Raw genomic sequence first — 19,557 nt, 5'->3', positions numbered from 1 at the left:
TTGAAAGAACCAGAAAACTCTTAAGAGTATATTTTGAAAGTGAAATCTTAGATTTTAAAAGGGAAGATGGATGGGATTGTACAAGATGCAAGAACTAACAAAGCATCTTGGATAATGCTTGCACTTCAGCAACACTTGCTGGAAGAGGAAGAATTACAAGTATACAAAGTTGCTTTTGTTTTGTATGCAATAATCGTTCATTAATTCTTAAAAAAATTACTAATTTTTCAGAAGTTTGTTTTTTAAAAACAAAATAATGCTGATAATTTTTAATAGGAGTTAAATTGCTTGGCTTTAAAACCAGTCAGAAGTTTTCAGTGTGTACATGACATTATTTGAAAATAGTGTAGAAATAAAGATGCAAAAGCTTTTTGAAAGTTTTTGCTGTTCCTTCCAAATTTTTGCTTGCACACACTATTTTATAGGACTAAAAGGAGTCTGTGGGTTTTTCCTTTTTCATGGAAGTCTTGCTGGGAGCAGAATTCTCTTTACAAAGTAAAGGAATTAGCAATAATTAGCAATATTGCAAAATTGTAATAAAACTGGAAATGCATTCCATCATAGCAGCTTCCATGTACTTAGATATTAATGTATTAATTCCATTTTACTGAATTTATTCAGTAAAATGACTGCCATGTAGCAATTACCTCAACTGTAATTAATCCTTGCCCAACATGACTGTGGCCTGAGGAGAGTAAACACTGTGGCTGCCATGGTTATGCCAGTGTTAGTTTGAATTTCTAAATTTTTTTAGATTTTTTCAAAAATTTCAAGTGGTTATGTTTTCATGTGCTGACTAGCCTTTCAGTGAGAATTATTTCACAATTGAAGTATCTTATTTACAAAAGGGAAGGAGACTGTTCTCAAAATTGGAAATTTTGGTAGGTAAAGTGGCTGAAATATCGGGGTTGAATGGATTTCCTGACTTAATTTTAAAACATGCAATTAAAAAATGAATGGACCAGAAGAATATGAAGAAGGGATATTTTTTCCTTTGAAATGGATTATATAAAATTGTGCACAATGAAATTGCTAAAAGGGAATTACTAGGACTTGCAATATTAGCAGGCTGGAGTTTTGATCTCCCTGGTGGTTCCATTCTCATTGCATGCATGTCTCGTTTCTTCTGCTTAGGGCAATTGTGCAAGTGCTTAAGTCTGTTCTGATTATATTGTGTACAAGATATAGTGCAAGTGTTGCTTATGCACCAAGAATTTGTATAAGCCTAAAATACTGCAGAGATTAAGACAACTTAATCTTCAAACACAGAGCTATGTCTATATATAGATATAGATGTATAGATATGTTTTAAAAAGCCCAATCACTGCTTTGTGTCACTTCCTCCCATATTGTGTTTGAAATCCTCTTGGGATAGCTCCCAAATGAAGATCCTAAAAACATATATATGCTTGTATATGAATTGGATTAATTTTATATAATTAATATATTCATATGAATAATTCATATATTCATGTATTAAAAAACTTGATGTTTGCTTTTGTGAAAAATTAGAATTTAAAAAGAAATAATTTTTAAACTGTATTAGTTATTTGATAAAAAAATATAAAAAAAATAGCATTAAAGGATACAAATAATTGAAAACAGTTGATTCCAAGTATAAGACAGCATGCAAATTTTAATATGAATAAGTGTACAGAAATAAACAGACATAAAGTTCTTGTGAGTGGCATGTATGGGCACATCAAGACTAGCCATAGTATTTATAAAAGGTACTTGAATTTGTGTGCTGAACTGAAGTGTTTGTGTTTACTTTTCAAATTGTTCTACATCTCAGAGTAAGTAAAATGTGTTAAAATTTTGATGAGAATATTACCTCCTTAACATAGCTACTCTCTTGATAAAAAGTCAGATAAAGGGTTTACAGAAACGTCCTTTCATGTGAAACTCAACAAAGTGCAATCTGTATTATTGAAAGACCAGTCTGATTTACTATTTAGAGACACATTGATTACTGTAACAATGTGCATACAGCAAAGAACTAAATACTTACTCATGTCTTTGAATTTAGAGATGTGTGTGCATGTTGAATACACACATTGTAATTTTAAAACCATGCTGGAAGTCCTAGAAGAGTAAACTGTACATTGTTTTTGTTGCTATTGATGATGCTATGAACATTAATCATACTTATTTTCTTCAGGGTGACCTCTATTTTGATTTAATTGGCTACCTTTGTTATAAACTTTTTTTATTCTCCCTGAGTAGTACGTCAGGGAACCTTAAGCAGTGTCTTTTCCAGAATATTTGCAAATGATGTTCAGAAAGGTAATTCGATTTTCAGACTCTTATATTTCATGTGCTGAGGGAAGGCTTAGGCTGCTTTTGATTGAGACTTTTCCTATTTTATTGAGCAGTGGTGTTCCAGGATCAAGCTGAATTGCACAGCATAAGAAGGGACCAGTGAGCATTTGATGGAAGCAGATAATAAAATGCATCAATTGTGTCAGCACCTCGTTGCAGTCACATCTGGCTTACTGTCAGAGTACCATTAGATTCCTATGGTTTTATGTGCCAAAAATAATACGCTTTGTAGTTAATGGAACTGGGATATTTGCAGTTTGATTAAAAAAATCATCCTATTTTCTCTCCGATCTCTGCTGGGCTTAAGTTCAATCTGAGCACAGCCTTGTCTCTGTAAAATTTTACAACTGAAAGATCAATTGGTTTTTTGATCTGTTTCTTTCTTTCTCTTGTTACAGTGAATCCAGCAGTCTGAGCAGCAGTGATGCTGGTTTGTTTACCAATGATGAGGGAAGACAAGGTATTGAAACAATCTTTCCCTTCTCCACCCCTCAAACCACATCAGTTGAAATTCTGTAAGCGTTACAAGTTATTTCATAGGTTAATTATTGTATTTCAGTTTCTATTACTGTTTTACTGAGTGGAGATACAGCTTGCTTTCTCTTGCTTTTTGGGTGTTTTTTAATGCTATCAGAGGATGTATCTTGACCACATGACTTAGTCAAAAGCTATATTGAGAAACAGCCTCTGTAATATGATAAAGTTATTTAAAACTTGTGCATCTCTTAAAAATTATCTGTATTAATTGCTCAGTTCCTCCAGTTTTCTGACAGAACTCTGATTGTAGTGCTGCTTTTCATGCTGTTCTTGAAATGGCTTTTTACTTTCTTTTCCTCTGAACTGATAGGGCAGGATTTTATAGTTCTTTTCCATTCACTAATTTGTTTGAAAAGTAATTTCAAACAAACTACTTTTTCTGCAGTCTAAGACTGAGATTAGAGCTGTTTAACATCTCCCATCTGAAAAAAATTTCTTTAATCTGAAATGCAGTGGAGATTGAAACTTTTCCTTTAGTATGCATAATGTTGTCACATGTTTTTCTGTGATAAAACTGTGAGGATGGAAGTAAAATGTTGGTGTTTTTGTCAGCTTTAGTCTATATTGCAACACATTTACCTGTATGGAGTAGGAACTTGCTATCTTTGACAGGATACAAAAATGATACACAAAAAATAGTCTCTAAAGTACTTAAGACTTGCTTTTCTGTTGAAAATTTAAAGTTAATGGTAACACAGGGTGTTTTCTTACACAATTTGCCAAACACTACTTGAGTGTGTGCAAGAAAACAAATCCTGACCCATTCCAGAAAACTAGCTTAAAGGAATGTATGAGTTTTTTTCTTTTTTTAAATTTCTAATTCCATCTGGTTTTGTGGGGGTTGAGACCTTCTTCAGTAGGGAGAGGATTTTTCTTCCTTAAAACAGGAGTATTAACTTTCTTGTTCATTGGTAACTTGTGCTACACAAACTGTGCCTCCTAACCTGAATAGCTGTTTTCAGTTGTGCTAACTCATGTTTTTTTAAGAGTTTAGGTTCTGTTTGAAAATTCAGGTTGATTTAGATTGATTTAAGTTCAGTGCTGCAAAGCATTAAGTCTGTAAGTATAAGATGAGTAAAAAAAAATTGATTTTACTTCCCTATTTGAATTTCTCTTCTGACTTGCAATTTTTAAAGCATTTTTTCTCTACATTTATATATAAGATGACCTATCTCCCTTCCTAATTGCATATGTTTTTTCAGTATCCTTCTGGTATATTTCTATCAATATTTCTGTCCTTTAATCCTGAAATGTATTATTTAAATCTTTGAATAATATGATTGAAAACATCTGAGTTGCTTTCTGGTGTTCTTATATATTTTGTAGGAAGAGAAAATGGAGGGATCAGTGACCAACTGTGTTTTTTCAGTGGTGTGGTGTTACCTTTTTTAGTGTTGGTTCTTTACAATAAAGTTGTAGTTCTTAGTTTTGTCTGATATTTGAATCTTGTTTCAGTTTCCAATTTTGAAGCAGAAGGCATTAGACCTGAAAAATATTTGAAGCAGAGATAAAAAGAACAACAATAATTAAACCTGAGAAAGATATTTTCATGACAAAACATTATTTTTTCAATCTCTTGTTTGAACTTATAATTTTGTGGTATGATCAGAAGACTGCTAGCTTCACTGGAACTCAGATGCTTTTAAATTTGCATTATAGCTTTGGTTTTGTGACACTTTTCCATGAAAGTACTGTCAGAGATCCTACTTCAAAACTGATGATTTTCTAATAGTGCTTGTTGCCCCTGATAGTAAATACTTGTAATTTGTACTCTCTTTAAGTAAGGTGAGGTTATTTTATCTCTGTGAGTTAATTTGCAGCTGAACTGAGACCCATACAAAATTGACAAGAATGAAGGAAAGAGAAAGTCAATCTGATAGAAGCCTAGGTTTGATAAACAAAACTGGAAGAGGACAGGATGGAAATGCATTAAGGGAAGAAATAGCTGGTTTTGTTTTGTAATTTTAAAGCTAGACTCTAATTCCTGTTCTTACCAGTGTCCCTCCTCCAGGATATCTTTATCATCTATATCTATATCATAATCTGTATTTTATCTGTATCTCTAACCTCTGTATATATGTATCTATATCTATGTTCAGAGCATCAGCATCTTGACCTTATTTGTAGTTCAAATTTTCTGCACTTCTGGCTTCAGGTTTCTGCTAAGTCAGGTGAAGAACCAGAGATTGATTAATGTTGCCTGGTGAAATACTTGTTTTAAATGACATGCCTGCCATCACTTAGAAGTTTGGGTAGCAGGGGACAGGAGGTTCCTGTTCTTCTGGGCAACATTTGTTTGTTTTTTGTTTCTGACATCAAGAACCACCTCTCATTTGTTGCAGACAAATAGTGTTAATAAAACTTTAATTAATTCCCAAAGCATATTCATCCTTTGGGACTCACATTCCACACAGAAAATTGCTAAAGCAGCAATTTCTTGTAGCATTTGGCCAGTCAATTAAGTAGTTGAGTATTTAGTTATGAACTTTGGAGTGCCCGATCTTCTGGCCTTTAGTATATTCCAAATTTTTTTAGAAAGGACATGGAAATAAATTCTATTACAGTACCTACTCTTCTCTGGACAGAATTTCAGAAGAGTTTAAATTTTTATAGTTTTTATTTAAAAAAAACAGGTGTAGCTTTAATTGGGTTAGTTCTAGATACATTGTAATTCTCATCAGTTGCTATGATAAGAGAACATTTTTGAGACTTGAAAATCCTCATTTCAACTTGTAATATGTGCTGTATTGTCTAACATTTTTTTAAACTTCTGTACTCTTTTCCTTTCTCTGTTCCAGTCTTACAGCTTTGTTTGATTTGTCTGGTTTCCAGTCCTCATCTGAGCCCAGCCTTGTTTGCCCTCCTTTTCCAAGTTATCCAAGTGCTTACATTAGGTCATGTGAGAGGGCACAAGAAGGTCTCTTGCTGTGCTCTGTCCAACTGTCATAATTCCTTCTGACAGAAGTAATTGATGCTCAGTTTTGGCAGGTCCAATGTGGCAAATGTTTTTATTTTGTGAGACATTGTGAAACCCTGAAAAGTCAGTCAGCAAAAGCTTAAAGATCATGGAAAATATTTAGTGATGCTACAGTCAGGGAAGAAGGTAGCTGATAAATTATTAACAAAACTCAAGTGACTTTTTATGGGTTGTACTTTCTTCAGAGGTTTGCAAATTGGAGTTTAAGGGTAAGATTTAATATTTAGGGAAAAAACCAAAATACTGTGATTCTATCATACTTTTGAGTATGCAGGTAAGAGAGTCAATCAAGTAATTGATAGACCTGAATCTTCATGAATTCCCTTTTTTTTTTCCTCTTTTTTTCCTTTTGTTCCAGGTAGTATTTTCTTGGCTGTTTTGCAGTTATTAAAAACTTTCATGATAAGCACTGTTATGCCTGGCGTAGGAAAACTTTACAAGAATTTGTAACCAAAGTGTCTAGTTTTGCATTGCAGCATAAAATAACAACTATGTAACAAGCCTTAACTAGTAGGATCTCCTGCAGTTTCAGGTACTTCACAGGTCAAAAGCACTTCACAAGTTAAGCTTTCAACAGAATGTTAACAAAGCTATTGTTATTCAGATGCTAGTAGATGATACCCTGTTTTGGGGGAAGAAATAGTTAAATTGCAAGGGTGTTCTTTGATGAGCTTTATGGCTTGGGTATAGCAAATGAAACATACTGTGTGTTCCTGGTTCATCTGTACTTGCACACTTGGGGAAATTCAAAGTTGACTTAAGACCTCTTAAATCATGGCATGCAGCACTTGAAATGTCCTTTAAGATCTAAGCAAGTAGGAAGGAATATTATGTTAATAAAGTGTTAAACAGTTAAAATTGGAGAAGGTCAGGGAATGTCAGAGTTCCATTGTGGATGTGGCTAAGCGTTTAAAGATTGCTGCTCATTATTTTACGATTAAACATATATTCATTACTGTGTCCTTTATGAAGATGACCCAGTACTGATTCAGTAGAAGAATTCTACTGAGGAGCTAATTTGGACCTTGCACAACATGTCAGTAGCTGCAGGTGACAGGGTGTTCTTCTCCATACAGAAAAGAAATGGAGTGTGCAATGCGAAGTGAAATCACACCAGGTTTGAACTGTTGTGGCAAGTAATTTTTATTGTCTTTGCAAATGAGAAAGAAATCATGTAAAGTTGACCTGAGTAGTTGCAATCCTAAGTATTTATATAGTATTTTTTCATATGTATATCTTTTATCAAGGTAGCTCTGTAAAGCACAAAGAGCAAGGTGCAGTGTGAATGGGTAATGTGAGCTTCTGCTCTCCTGAAATTCCTAGGATTTTTTACAGGAAATATCCTGATATCTTCAAATGATTAGTACAGCTGTTAGCAGTGGGAGATTTTTTACCTGGAAAGAGGTACACTGGTCCTGGAAATGGCACTAAAATCCTGGGATATTCAGAGACCCTGTGCTCGTGCTCTCTGTGTGCAGGTTGGAGGATAACAGAGCAGCACTGTATCGTGGTGTTTGTAGGACACCAATGACAAAATTTACACAGTAACCTCTCCAAGTATATTGTGGTTGTTATTAGTGAAATTTAGGGAAATGGTAATTGGATGGAGGAGATGGCCTAAAAATAACTTTAAAAAAAAAAATAAAATGAAGCCAGAAACTGGCCTGGAAATTTCAGGATTGAAGTTGTCATTTCTGAGCCTTAAATTGACTCTATTGTACTGATCAGTGCAGTTATAATTCAATGTAAATTACTTTAAAGTAATTCCTTGAAGAATTAACCTTACACATAAACAAGTTTAATGTATTTTAAAAATGTGTTTAGCAGGATGCATGGGCTCTATTTTTGGAGATCTGGATGTTTTTCTACCTCTCCTGTACCTGGGCAAAATATAATTTACTGTAGTCCTGTGCTGAATCAGCATCCTAGGAGGAAAGGACAGTGTAGTAAATCTTTGGAAGTCAAAAATGTTGCATTGAGCTTTGAGTATTCCTGAGATCACATTTGCTATGAATACTGTGCTGCCTTTTGAGAGCTGCAAATGAAGTAGCATAAAATCCAAGTGTTTGGTTACCAAATTCTTGAGTGGGGAGGCCAATGTGTTTTACTACCTATATGTGTGAGGTAGGGAATTAATTAAATGCAGTGGTCTTCCCTGGCTCTAAAAGTGGCATTCCTTCAAGGTGGAGCAACTGGTAAGCCAAATGCCTGTGAGTGCTCTCACCTGGGTAAGAATAGTAGAAATAGGCTTATGCTTGCCTCAAGTGATAATATGATTTAAAATATTCAGAGGATTCAGAGTTGTTTAATTTCACAGACAAGGAAGCTGAAAACCAAATATATCTGGATCCTGCTGTCATGTGGAAAAAGTCTAAGAGGTTCAGATCTGAAGTCTGCCTTTGGCTGTAAGCAACATAAGTGCTTAGGGAAGTGTATAATAGCATAAAAATTAAGGTATCTTAACAGAAAATTGCTTAACATACTAATATTCCTGTTCCACTAAAAGGAAAAAGAATTTCTTTTTTTTTCCCCAAAAAACTGCTATTGGGTATATAGCAAAGATAGCAATTTCCTTCCACAGCTGCTCTTTGCCTTTTTGTACATTCCACCAACCCAGTCTTAAATTGTAGCTTTCTTCCATGACTGCTCTGCCTGCCTCTTACAGCTTCTGTCCCTGAACTCATCATGGAACCCCATTTCAGAATTCTGTGCTTACCTCCATAGATTAATTATATGTAAGAAGACTACTTTTGAGCTCCTGATAGTATGTCTTCTTAGTGAAGGTGTCTGGATCTCTCATGATAAAATATGGAGACAAAGCATAACAAACATAAAGGTTTGGAAAACCAAAACGAAGGATTTCAACTCTGAAGCACAGACCAATCTAATTAAAAGCTGTGATTCTCCTTCCACTATCACCAATATCCCTATTAAGTATTCTTACAGTTCCTCCAAAGAGCCCATACCTGTAGGCCCATACCAAGGTTGTAACAAAAAGAATTAATGGTGAATGCCTTTGTGAAATGTCACAGCTATAAATGAGGATTAGAGTGAATAGGGAGAGCAGGTTGAAATGCTTCAGGAATGCAAAGAAATTTAAATCTTATTTTGACCTGTGTATCTCTTTTCACCTTTGTTTTCCCCTTCCTCCATCTAAAAGTTCCTGTTCTGTAGCCTCTGCTAACTTTGCTTTTAGTAGTGATCATTAAAGGTGTAAGGATCCCATTTCACTTGCAAGTGACCAGTGAAAGGCTTTAGTGGTTCTGTATTTTCTAGAAGCACTTCTCCTGATTGCATTTTACAGACATTTTCACCTGTGCTGTATCACAAATATTGTTTACATTGCAACAGTTCATTTGGAGAAAGTGTGTTGGACTTTATTTTTCATGAAATTTTGGCTTTGGTTTTCATTGTTTGTGTTTCCACACTATGGTGTTGAGTGAGAGAGAAATTTTGCACAAATGCTTTTTTATTCTTGAAATCTGTGCCTTAAAAGTCTTACATCTCTATCTTGCTTAATTTATTTCCTAATAAAAGTGGAAATGTCAAGCAAATAATTTATATGCAGGTTTGGATAGTTTGAAGTGGAATAAAATGTAGAGCACATACCTAATCTAGCTTTTGGGTGTCTTTTGAAGATATTTTCTGTTCTTCTGAAACTAGATAGTGTGTGTGAAAGACATTTATTTTGCCAGTGTATTTGTGAGCTAATTTTAAGTTCAGATTTTCAGCCTTGTATTTTCAGTCTTATTTTTTAATTTAAATCCAAGTATTTAAATTCTACATACATAATATTGTCAGTAAAAATGACAAACTTTGTGTTATAATGCAGTATAATTCTCAATCATGTGATACTGTCAGTTTTCATTTAAAATCAACTTTTTCAAAACTTATTTCTAAATGAACTTAATCAGATTAACTTCATTTAGTCACATCTGTTCATGATTGTTTTCCCCTTTTACTAGCCATACAAATCATGAAATTAAGCAAATTATATACCATTATCAGCTGCAAAGAACCAGTTTGTTTTATACCTTTTAATTCCCTGCAGGAGATTAAGGCTTGTTTTTTTGTTAATATGTAAAGTGCAGTAACTTAAATGGATTTCCTCTCAGTTATTGCCAAAAGGATTAACTTGTTTATTATTGTTTTTGCTATTGTAAATTGGTTTTAAAACATTACATTTTATGGTGTTTCATTGATGGCAATGCTTGTCATACTACTGAGAAACATTTTCCAAATAAAACTGCTATATAGGAGTAATTGTTATACAGCTATAAAGCAAAAGAAATAATCCTGTCAGAGTATTTCTTGATGGTAACATCTGATTTTTATCTTCTCTGCTCCTCCCTCTTTTTTGGGGGTTCTGGGGACCCTGCCCTCACACAGGTGATGATGAGCAGAGTGATTGGTTTCATGAAAACGAATCAGGTGGAGCATGTGGAATCACAGGAGTTATTCCATGGTGGGAACAAGAAGATTCCACAGAACTGGAGAGAGAATTGCCTGACCCAGTCTTTGAAAGTATCTTAACTGGTACTTTCCCTCTCATGTCCCGCTCAGGGAGGAGAGGTAAGTAGCAATCAAGCAAATGCAAGCTGTAGAATCACTTGGGTACAGTAGAAAGATATCTGTGGATTATATGAAATATGTAAAATGTGGAGAAGAACTTGGAGTTACCCATTTATTTCCTTTTTTCCTGTGTAATTTTAAAGATATCATTAGAGAGAAATAACTCAAAGTCAATTATTAGAAAAGTCAGAAGGTGGAAAATGGCTCATTTTAATATCCTGCTCTTTTTATTTGTCTCAATGTTTGGATTGAGAATTTTTCAACATTATTTAAAATGAAACTTGATGTTTCATTTTGTTCCTGGCTTCTGCTGTGATGTATAGAATTCTGTAGAAGTTCATTAATTTAAAGGCTGGGAAGACTGATGTGACCATTTACTTTGCTTTATGGTCAGGCCATGTTGTTTGTGTAGAAGAGGAAAGGATTCCTCTAGAGCATGGATTGCTTTGGAGCACTTGGTGTCTGTAGATTGACCAGATTTAATGATTCCTAGCAATAAGGAAGCTGTAAATGATGCAAAAATGACTTTTCTACTGTAGTTCATTATATTCTGCTCATGCTGCCAACTGTGCATAGATCCAGGCTGGCAGTAAGAAAGCTGCAGAAATTTAAATTTTCATGACAGTTTGTTGTTTCACTTAGTTTTCCCATTCTGTGCTCTGTGTTTCCACCAGTGAAATGTTTGCCAATAACATGGTTTTGTTTAACAGTGTTCATATTGATAGATTGGTGTGTAATGGTGAATTTTATTGGTTCTATGGCAGAGAAAATATTCTTACATAAACTTGTACTTTTTTGTAGGTTTCCAGAGTAGATGTAGTCATCTTCATGGAATGCCAGCAAGAAACATAAAAAAGGCTTCAGGAAACCAGAATGCATTGGTAGGTTCTTTCATTTTTGTAGGCTCCTGTGCACTGTTCTGAGAGGTTCCTTTAAAAGAATATTCCTCTTACACTTGTTCCCTGATGTTCTGGATGGGTAATGGATCTGGAAGACTTGGTGCCACTGTTCCCTTAGTGTGTGTTTGGTCTTTTTAAGTATTCTGACATCCCACTTCAGAGGAAAGAGTCTGATACAGTTTCTCACTGCCTGTTTCAAACTAAGCAAAAGGAAAAGTTTTCAGTACAGGGGTGGGGGTATGTGTGTGTATAAGCTACCGTTGTCTGTATATATTTTATGTCTATGTGAAAACATGTTTCATTTTTATGATGAAAGTCAAATAAATTTCTTATCTGAATATGAAGAAATTCCAGGTTGCATTGTGGTACAATTAATGTAATTTTTATCCCAATAATCTGCTTTGAAAAATATGTCCTTGTTCTCTTTTGTTTGGTTTACACCTGCGTGGTCAGGTGAAAAGGGTATATACTAAAAAAAATTTAAAGCAGGTTATCCATGCACCTGCCATAGAGATCACACATTTCTTTGGACTGAGCCTGTTCTAAGGCTGGAACTACAAATGGGATGTTTGGGGTTTTTTGGTACTTACAGCCCTAGGTACCATATTTATGAGTGGGGGAAAAATTCTCCTCTCTTTGCATTTCTGTGCAATCTAATACTTAGATTTTCCCACAACTTTGGTCTAAAATAAGTTTCTAATACATTTTTTGGAATATTTCTTTGGAAAATGGCATGATGAGAAGAGGAACTTGACTTTTAAATGCTAAAATGAATTAATTATAGTCCTGTCTATTCTTTTCTCATAAGAAAAAATGTTTGGAAGAGGAAGAAAATGTGTGAAAGCCTTTATCAGGTGTAATAAACATAGACCAGGACAATAAACACAGACATTCTTTATTATTTGACAGCATTAAATGTTTTCAGATTTAAGTTGCCTAAACAGCATAAGTTGCTCCTAAGAAATCTAAGAGTTATTATATGTGGAGAGAATAGAAATACACTGCTAGAAATTTAACTCATTTTGAAGAGGCAAGGTTTTTGTAATTTAGGTTCTTGTCCAATAATTGCCATTTGGAGCTTAATAAGATGCTTTAAAACCTTGGCCTGTGATCTTTGCTGTTAGTGGTCATGAATGAGATGAATGCTATCTAGTTCTTGGTTTCCTATCTACCTATTTTTATTTTTGGTTCAGTGCTTGCTTGAGCATATCTGGGATTTGTAGCCCATTTTCTAGGCTTATTGCAATTTCACTCTGGTATTTTATAGGAGCTATTATAACTGATAGGTTAGCTTCATGGTACTGATGATACATGGCTTAACTACCCTAAAACCTGTCTTTTCCTCTAAATGTAAAAAGGTGATTAAATTTCAATTGATGAAGATATACTGTAAATGCATGTATATAATAAAAAATCCTAATGTTTATTTTCTGCTACACTTTCTGGATTGTCCTTAGGAGTCTATTTTGTCTTCCAGTCATGATATCCCATATATAATGATGGTATTATAGTTCCCTTTATAACAAAAATCCAGGCCAATCTACTAAAGCCTGATAATTCAGTTACCTCCACTTATTAAATGTTATTTGCAGTATTTGCATGTTGTTGTGGAAAAAGGTTGGCATGTGAATGTAGCTTCTGAGTCACTATGTTTAGGCAGGAATCACAAATACAAGGGATGTGTTTTCTGACCTCCTTAATGACTATTTATGTTTGTGGACACATCTGCTGCATCTGTCTTTGCAAACATGGCTATATAAACCAGAGCTCATGTGCTTCCTTTTGTCAGTGATTGCTTCTGAAAGAAAATCTTCTTTAGATACTTCAATCCAATGGAAAAAAAAAAGTCATTTAATACCTGTGACATCTGATAACACAGAACAAGAAGTAATTACTGCTATTAGATGGTAACAGTGAAGAAGAGCAAGAATGCTTTTAGAAAGATTAATATCCTGAGGAAAGAACTCTGCAGACTCAAGTTATTGAACAGAATTGTGGTGAATGAATTCTTTTTTTTGACAGCAAGGAGTCTGATGTCTGTATCACTGCTTTTACACAGACTGAAAGGGAGACAACATTAAAAAATTGAAGAGATACACTACCTAAAAGACACACATTGTGTCTTGTGTTCAGTCTAAGGATGTAAATTTTGTATCTAGGGAATGTGAGCATACAGTTGGCCTTTTGCATACACTCTAGGCTTGAGCTGTTTTGAAAAGCATGATTGAAGGTTCACAGAGCAGCCAGCAAAGCCTGGGTGACATCACAGGTTTGGGGAAGGCAGAATGAAGAGCTATAATGCCTTGATATACCTTCATCCTCTCAGAAATTATTTAATGCCCAGTGTTTGAGTATTTTCTTGTCAGAGAAATAACAGGTTTAAGAGTGTGACTGTTGCTTGCTGTGTACCAAGGAAACTGCTTGCTCACATCATGTTCACTGCACATGTTCCCATTCAGAGGAAGAATGCTGCTCTTTATGGACCAGGTAGTAAACTTGAATTTGAGGTAGCCAAGCTGGCACTTAGATTCTCTCCAGAAGCTCTTCCTGTTTCATGGATAAGTTGCTTAATTTGAGCAAACTCATGGGTCTTTCTTTTATCAGAGCTACTGGCTTTGAGTCAAAACACTTTTTTAAAAATCGCACAACACTGGACAAAACAGAGAGAAGTAAAAACCTGCACATACTTTGAAAATCCTTACTTAATCAAATGTATAGGTTGAATGGGTTATCATACAGCAAATGACAATTGAGAAGCCTGAGCAAGAAAATGAAAAAAAGAAAATATTTGATACAACTGGCTTATAACCTTTCAATTGTTCTGTTCATTTAAAATGGCATGTTTTTAATGGAATCTATAATTAAGTAGTTTGTCATGTATATATTTTGTGTTGCAACTATAATGGTGACTTTTTCTGTCTTCATTGATTTGTTTTGTGACAGCATCAACTGCAACTATATTTGAGAAGAAATATAAAAGCGTGTGGTTTCTCTAATACTATGCCAAGTTGATAATAGTAGCTTTGTAGTTAAAATTATAAAATTATAAATTTGCTTTCAAATTTAAGTCACTCTTTTAATAAGATTTTTATTGTGTGAAATTTTATTGTGGTTAAGTTGAATTGGTTGAATTCTTAAGTTATATATGACCTGATCAAGTAGTCTCAAGCCTCACATTGCTTTATGTTAGGCAGAGACAAAAGTCCTACAATTTAGAAGTAGTGTTTGATGAATAAAACACTGATTTCTTGGAAGGAATGCTTTTTTTCTTTCAGTCTTTGTGTGTTTATATACTTGGCACTTATCTAGTGACATATAGTTTATATACATGTCACTTTGCTAGTATTGTATCTGTGTTCTTTCTAGCAAATTGCATGTGAAGCTTTGGTGTTTCATAGAATAAAATCTGAAAGAGCTGGAACACATTCTAAAATCTTAGATGCATTGGAACTGTGAGGGTTTATTTCTATGATGCAGAATACTAAATTACCTCTTTACCTAAAATTGTCATTTTGTCATTTTTTCTCAAATGGGTTCCTGGACAGACCATAAAACCCTTATTAAAGGAAATAAGAGTTAATTATAGATAGTGAAAACACAACATGACTGTTTTCTTATTTTCTTCACAATGTTTCACCCAACTTAGTAATTGACTGAGAATTTTGACTTTCATTCACAACTCCTCCATACAAAGAAGTAAAAATACTACTAAGAAGTTTTGAAAATGAGTGCTGCTGTTTTACCTATTCCTTGCTTGATTCCAGGCACTGTTTCCTTCTGAGACAGAGAAAAACATTGCAGGGTTTTGTTTGAGAACTCTTTTGTATCATCTCTTTCTGCCTGTACTCCCTGTCTGGTCTGGAGGCTGGTGAGTGATTTCACTGAGCTGAAGTGCCAAAAACATGACCAGTGGAAAAGATGCTTTCTTTTGAGTCTACCAATTTTTCCATCCATCACCTTGTGTCGTGGGGGTTGGATGCATTATTTTAAAGACACTTTATTAAGTCTTGCACTTCTAGATTGATCTGTGTTTTTGCACAGCTGTACTACTGAGCTTGACTATACACAGTTGTAATTATTTAAAATGTGCTTAAAGGATGAAAGCTACATTTCCAGGACCTGTTATCTGAAGGTGTCTCGGTATTTCTGTCAAATCCTGCGATTTTTTTTTTTCAAAAGTTCCAAGATAAAAGCTTTTTTCAAAAACTTTTTTGACAGATTCACAGTCTATTGATATTAGGAGAAAAGATGCACTGAGCACTCATGCTGTTTTAAACAGCTTTTAAAATGTGAAATCAAATCAGACATTTCTGGTTTAAGTTCTTTCTAACTGAAGAAACAGATGTTTTCAGGAGCTGTTTTCTTGTCAAAATATTTTGGAAATAAAATGAAATGTTACTGGGTAGGAAACCTTGCTATAGATCCAAGGAATACTTCCTTAAAGAATAATTTGGGCACTGTTTTTACAGTATTGGTCAGAAGCCTCTTTGTGGATACTCTGCAACTTTTAGAAGAACACTGTTTCTCAGGTTAAAGTGTATTTGGTGATGTGGAGAATTTGTTTACGTTGGGTGAGTTGTATACGGTCAGATAAAACAATATATATGAGCAAGGTGCAGGAAAGAATTTATCTGTGGCGTAGTAATTATTTTCTTTAGTTAATGATTTTCTGTCATTTGGAGCAGTAGTCTCTATATCAAGCTTTATGGAAATGTGGCATTAGATTATAACAAAACTAAATTCTTGTTGTATTTCACACTTTGATTCATTCATGATGAGGAATGTTACCCTCTGTCTGAGGGTAACAATTTGAAACTTTGTGCTGCTAAAACTGCAAATGAATTTATCTTTAAATGAGTAGGAGGGCAGGAATGTTTTTGTTTTGTAATGGTTTTAGGAAGATTACCTGTCATCAGAAATACTCTCAGCTACTGAAAGCATTTCTCAAGGTTTGTTTTTTTTTTTTTTTTTTTGTAATTGCCTTAAATGGATATCTGCAAAATGTAGTGCATGTTGTGCTCTTTTAATTCTCTCTCTAACTCAATACCTTAGTTTTATGACATAGAGCAATAAAACTGCCTTAAGGGAGTGGGTGTTTTCCTGCAGATAGGTTTTTTAGGCAGAAAAATTCAGGTTGTTAGAAAAGGAGATGCTGCTGTGATATCAATGTAAGCTCCACCTTTCATTCTTCCAGTGTTCAGTTACTTTTGGCAAAAATGCTACACTTTTCCTGAGGAATGAGTTGTGGCACACTTGTAGACTTTAAAACTTAGTGAGATTGAAATAGCTTTATTTTATGAGAAAACAGTAGTTTCTAGCCCCCATGGCAGGGGGCTTGGACTAGATGGTCTTTAAGGTCCCTTCCAACCCAAACCTATGAACCAAAGGGGGAAAAAAAAGCTTCAGTCAAATTTCAAAACCTCATTATAAACAATGTAGGTTTCAAAATGAAATGCAAATATTGTGGATGATGTTGAGGTATCTGTGATGTTTTTAACTTCATGTATCTATACATTTTTGGAGGAACTACTCTCTCTTCTTACACCTTTTAATCCTCAGTACGTTTTCTGTATAGCAAGAGCTTCTGTTTTCCACAAGTTAATTTTCCAGTGCATTTTGCTAAGGCTTTCACTTACACCACTGTAAGCTTAATATAAACTTCCATCTGCCATGGGAAGCACCTGATGGAAGACTAAAGCTGCTTAGTGACTTTCATAATAGCTTAGCATACCTGCTCATGGAAAGGATCCTCATTACACCTGTATCATTTTTCATGGTAGGTCAGTTCTCAAAGTGCTTCTCATCACTAATAGCAGCAGCAGTGGTATCCATATGTAAGGCACAGTTGCTTTGTGTTTTGATTGTTCAAGGCAGAGCACTACAATTAATAGGTCAGTTTTTCTGTGTTGATGTCATTGTTATGAAGGGTTGTGATTTCTACCTATCAATTAGGAGATTTACAGTTAAATGAAGACTGCCTCACAAACTGTTTGCTTCAAGTGACAGTGATTTTTGTGTCACCTGAAATTGTCTAATGAAAATCTTCAATTATGTGGTGTCATCAAATCAGAAAAGAAACACAAATAATAACATAGTATTTGTCTCTCTTGAAGCTGCAGTTCATTAGCCAGGAAAGAGTTACTGGTGAAGGTGAGCCACGTGTGTTTTTTATTTGTTCATCTGTACCAATCCTTGTAAATTAGAGTGTAGAGTCTTGAATTGTGTCCTACCTTGATTCTTACAAAATCTGTGACTATCAAGAAAAAAAAAATAGTTTAGATGCATCAGTCAATTAATAGCTTGAGGAGATAACGATTGTACCTTATCAACAAAATCTAAATATCTTTTAGGTGTAACTGCTAAAAAAGATACTCTATGTCACAAAGCTCAGAATGTTTTTTTTCTTGGTATAGTTGACCTGATGTGACAATCAAAGCATACCCTTTAACTATCAAAGATTAACTTCTGTCTAGTGAAGTAAAGGTGGTGACTTAGTCTCTTCTTGGACTCTCAAATGTAGTGTCAAAACCAGCATCCCACTTCAGCAAAATAGTTGCCCTCCAGCATTAGTCTGAGAAATGCCAAATGTGCTGCTTAGTTTTTTAGATGCATTCTGTGGTTTATTCGTGGTGACAAGTGCTATGAACTGTTAGGCTAAGCAGTATTTCTTGTAATTCACCTCAGCCCAACCACTCCAATGATTGTCATCTACAATTTCACTTAAGTTTATTTTTAAGGAGGACAAGAAGCATTATGATATTTCTTTCATTCTTCAGTTAGTGTCTGTCTTGAAAACACATTTAATACAGTTTTACAGTGGTCTTTACAGATTATAATGATTTTTAAAATCTCTGACCTCAAAATGCAAAGCAACATGATTATTCCTCTTGTTTTCTGCAGCTTCAAAAGAAATTCCACTTTCTGTAGATATTTGGAGTTTGCTTATTTTGACTTTCCAAGTGCCTATGGGTTCTTTGATGGTTTATGTTTTAGTGCAATTTAATGGAAAAAATAAATCCTTTAGCTGTGATTGCACTTAGTGACTTTTCTGCAAGAATTTCACTCAGTTTTATCTCTTTTAGAAACTATTTAATGCCTCAAGAGCAGCATTTTGAATAATTAATGGTAGAACGGCATCTTGTATCCAGAGTCAAGTTAGGAGTTGGATTTCCTTTTATTGAGTTTGATGAGGAGTTGATCCTTTAATGCTGAGAATAGATAGCAAAACACATGTAATAGGCAAGGAACACTTGCACAGATACTATGGTGTACCTGATAAGCAACATCTCATTTATGCTGTAATAACATCATAAACATCAAGTAAATCATGAAAATCACACCAGTGATTTCAGCTTACACATTATTTAACATTTTTTAACCAAAAGCAAGTACAAGGTCAACTACAGCTCCTGAACACTTGGAAGTCTCTTGCTAATTCAACTCAAAGTAACTCATTCACATGAATAGGTTTTTCCATCAAGGCTGCTGATAGGTGGAACAACTTGAAAATAGTCCCATATCTTTTTTTATGTTGCCTTTCATATGGTGGTCATCTGTAATGAATACAACCATTTTAGATGTCTAGAGATAAGCAGAGTATTTCCATTAGATATCTAGATTAAGCCTATTAAGTGACCTTCTAGATTTGTTCTAAGATAAGCAGTTTATATTCAGGTGCATTCATTTGTTCTGAGATAAGCAGTTTATATTCAGGTACACTCATTTGTTTTGTTCACTGATTCTGTTAGAATTCGTTTCTGTGATGCATATTCCAAAAATCTTGTGTGAAGTGATGGATAGCATTAGCATCTTGTTTTTCTAATTGTTACTATAAGGCAATGATGAGGAATTAGAATATTTTAATCTTGTTTGATTTTTTAATAAAACCAAAAATACAAATCCCAGTTTGAAATGGGGGGAGGGGGGAAGAGGGGTAATATGTTCAGTTTGAGCTCATATGGCTTGTACCCATAGTAAGAAGTACTGAAAAAATAGTCAATTAAACTGCCTCTGTAGTATTCTCTCCAGCAATGGCAGTGCATATAGCAAATTACTTCAAAATAGAGGGCAGAAAATAAAGTAGCAAACATACATGATTTATTGTGTTGAAATTGAACCAAGAAAATAACTCAGCTTCTTTTCAGATGTGAGAGATATACAGGAATGGAGAGGTCCTTCTTTGCCATTCTCTTTGGTTGCTTTGATTTCAGTTAGATGTAAAGACTTTGTAAAGTGTTCTCCTATGTGTTA

General features: G+C 34.5%; 1 protein-coding gene across 1 annotated transcript in view; it reads left to right on the top strand.

The window, feature by feature from the left end:
* GPATCH2 (G-patch domain containing 2) overlaps positions 1–19,557 on the top strand; it is a gene marked incomplete at its 5' end in the record, with an annotated part of 116,078 nt that overhangs the window by 10,572 nt on the left and 85,949 nt on the right. The window contains 3 exon segments of the mRNA XM_079331923.1: positions 2,721–2,782; positions 10,226–10,408; positions 11,210–11,289. Coding sequence (XP_079188049.1) covers positions 2,721–2,782; positions 10,226–10,408; positions 11,210–11,289 — 325 coding nt within the window.

Source organism: Erithacus rubecula (genome assembly GCF_903797595.1).
Source record: "Erithacus rubecula genome assembly, chromosome: 2".
NCBI classification, from domain to species: Eukaryota; Metazoa; Chordata; class Aves; order Passeriformes; family Muscicapidae; genus Erithacus; species Erithacus rubecula.
The sequence above is the reverse complement of the archived record's forward strand: the minus strand, read 5'-3'. Positions and strand labels throughout refer to the sequence as shown.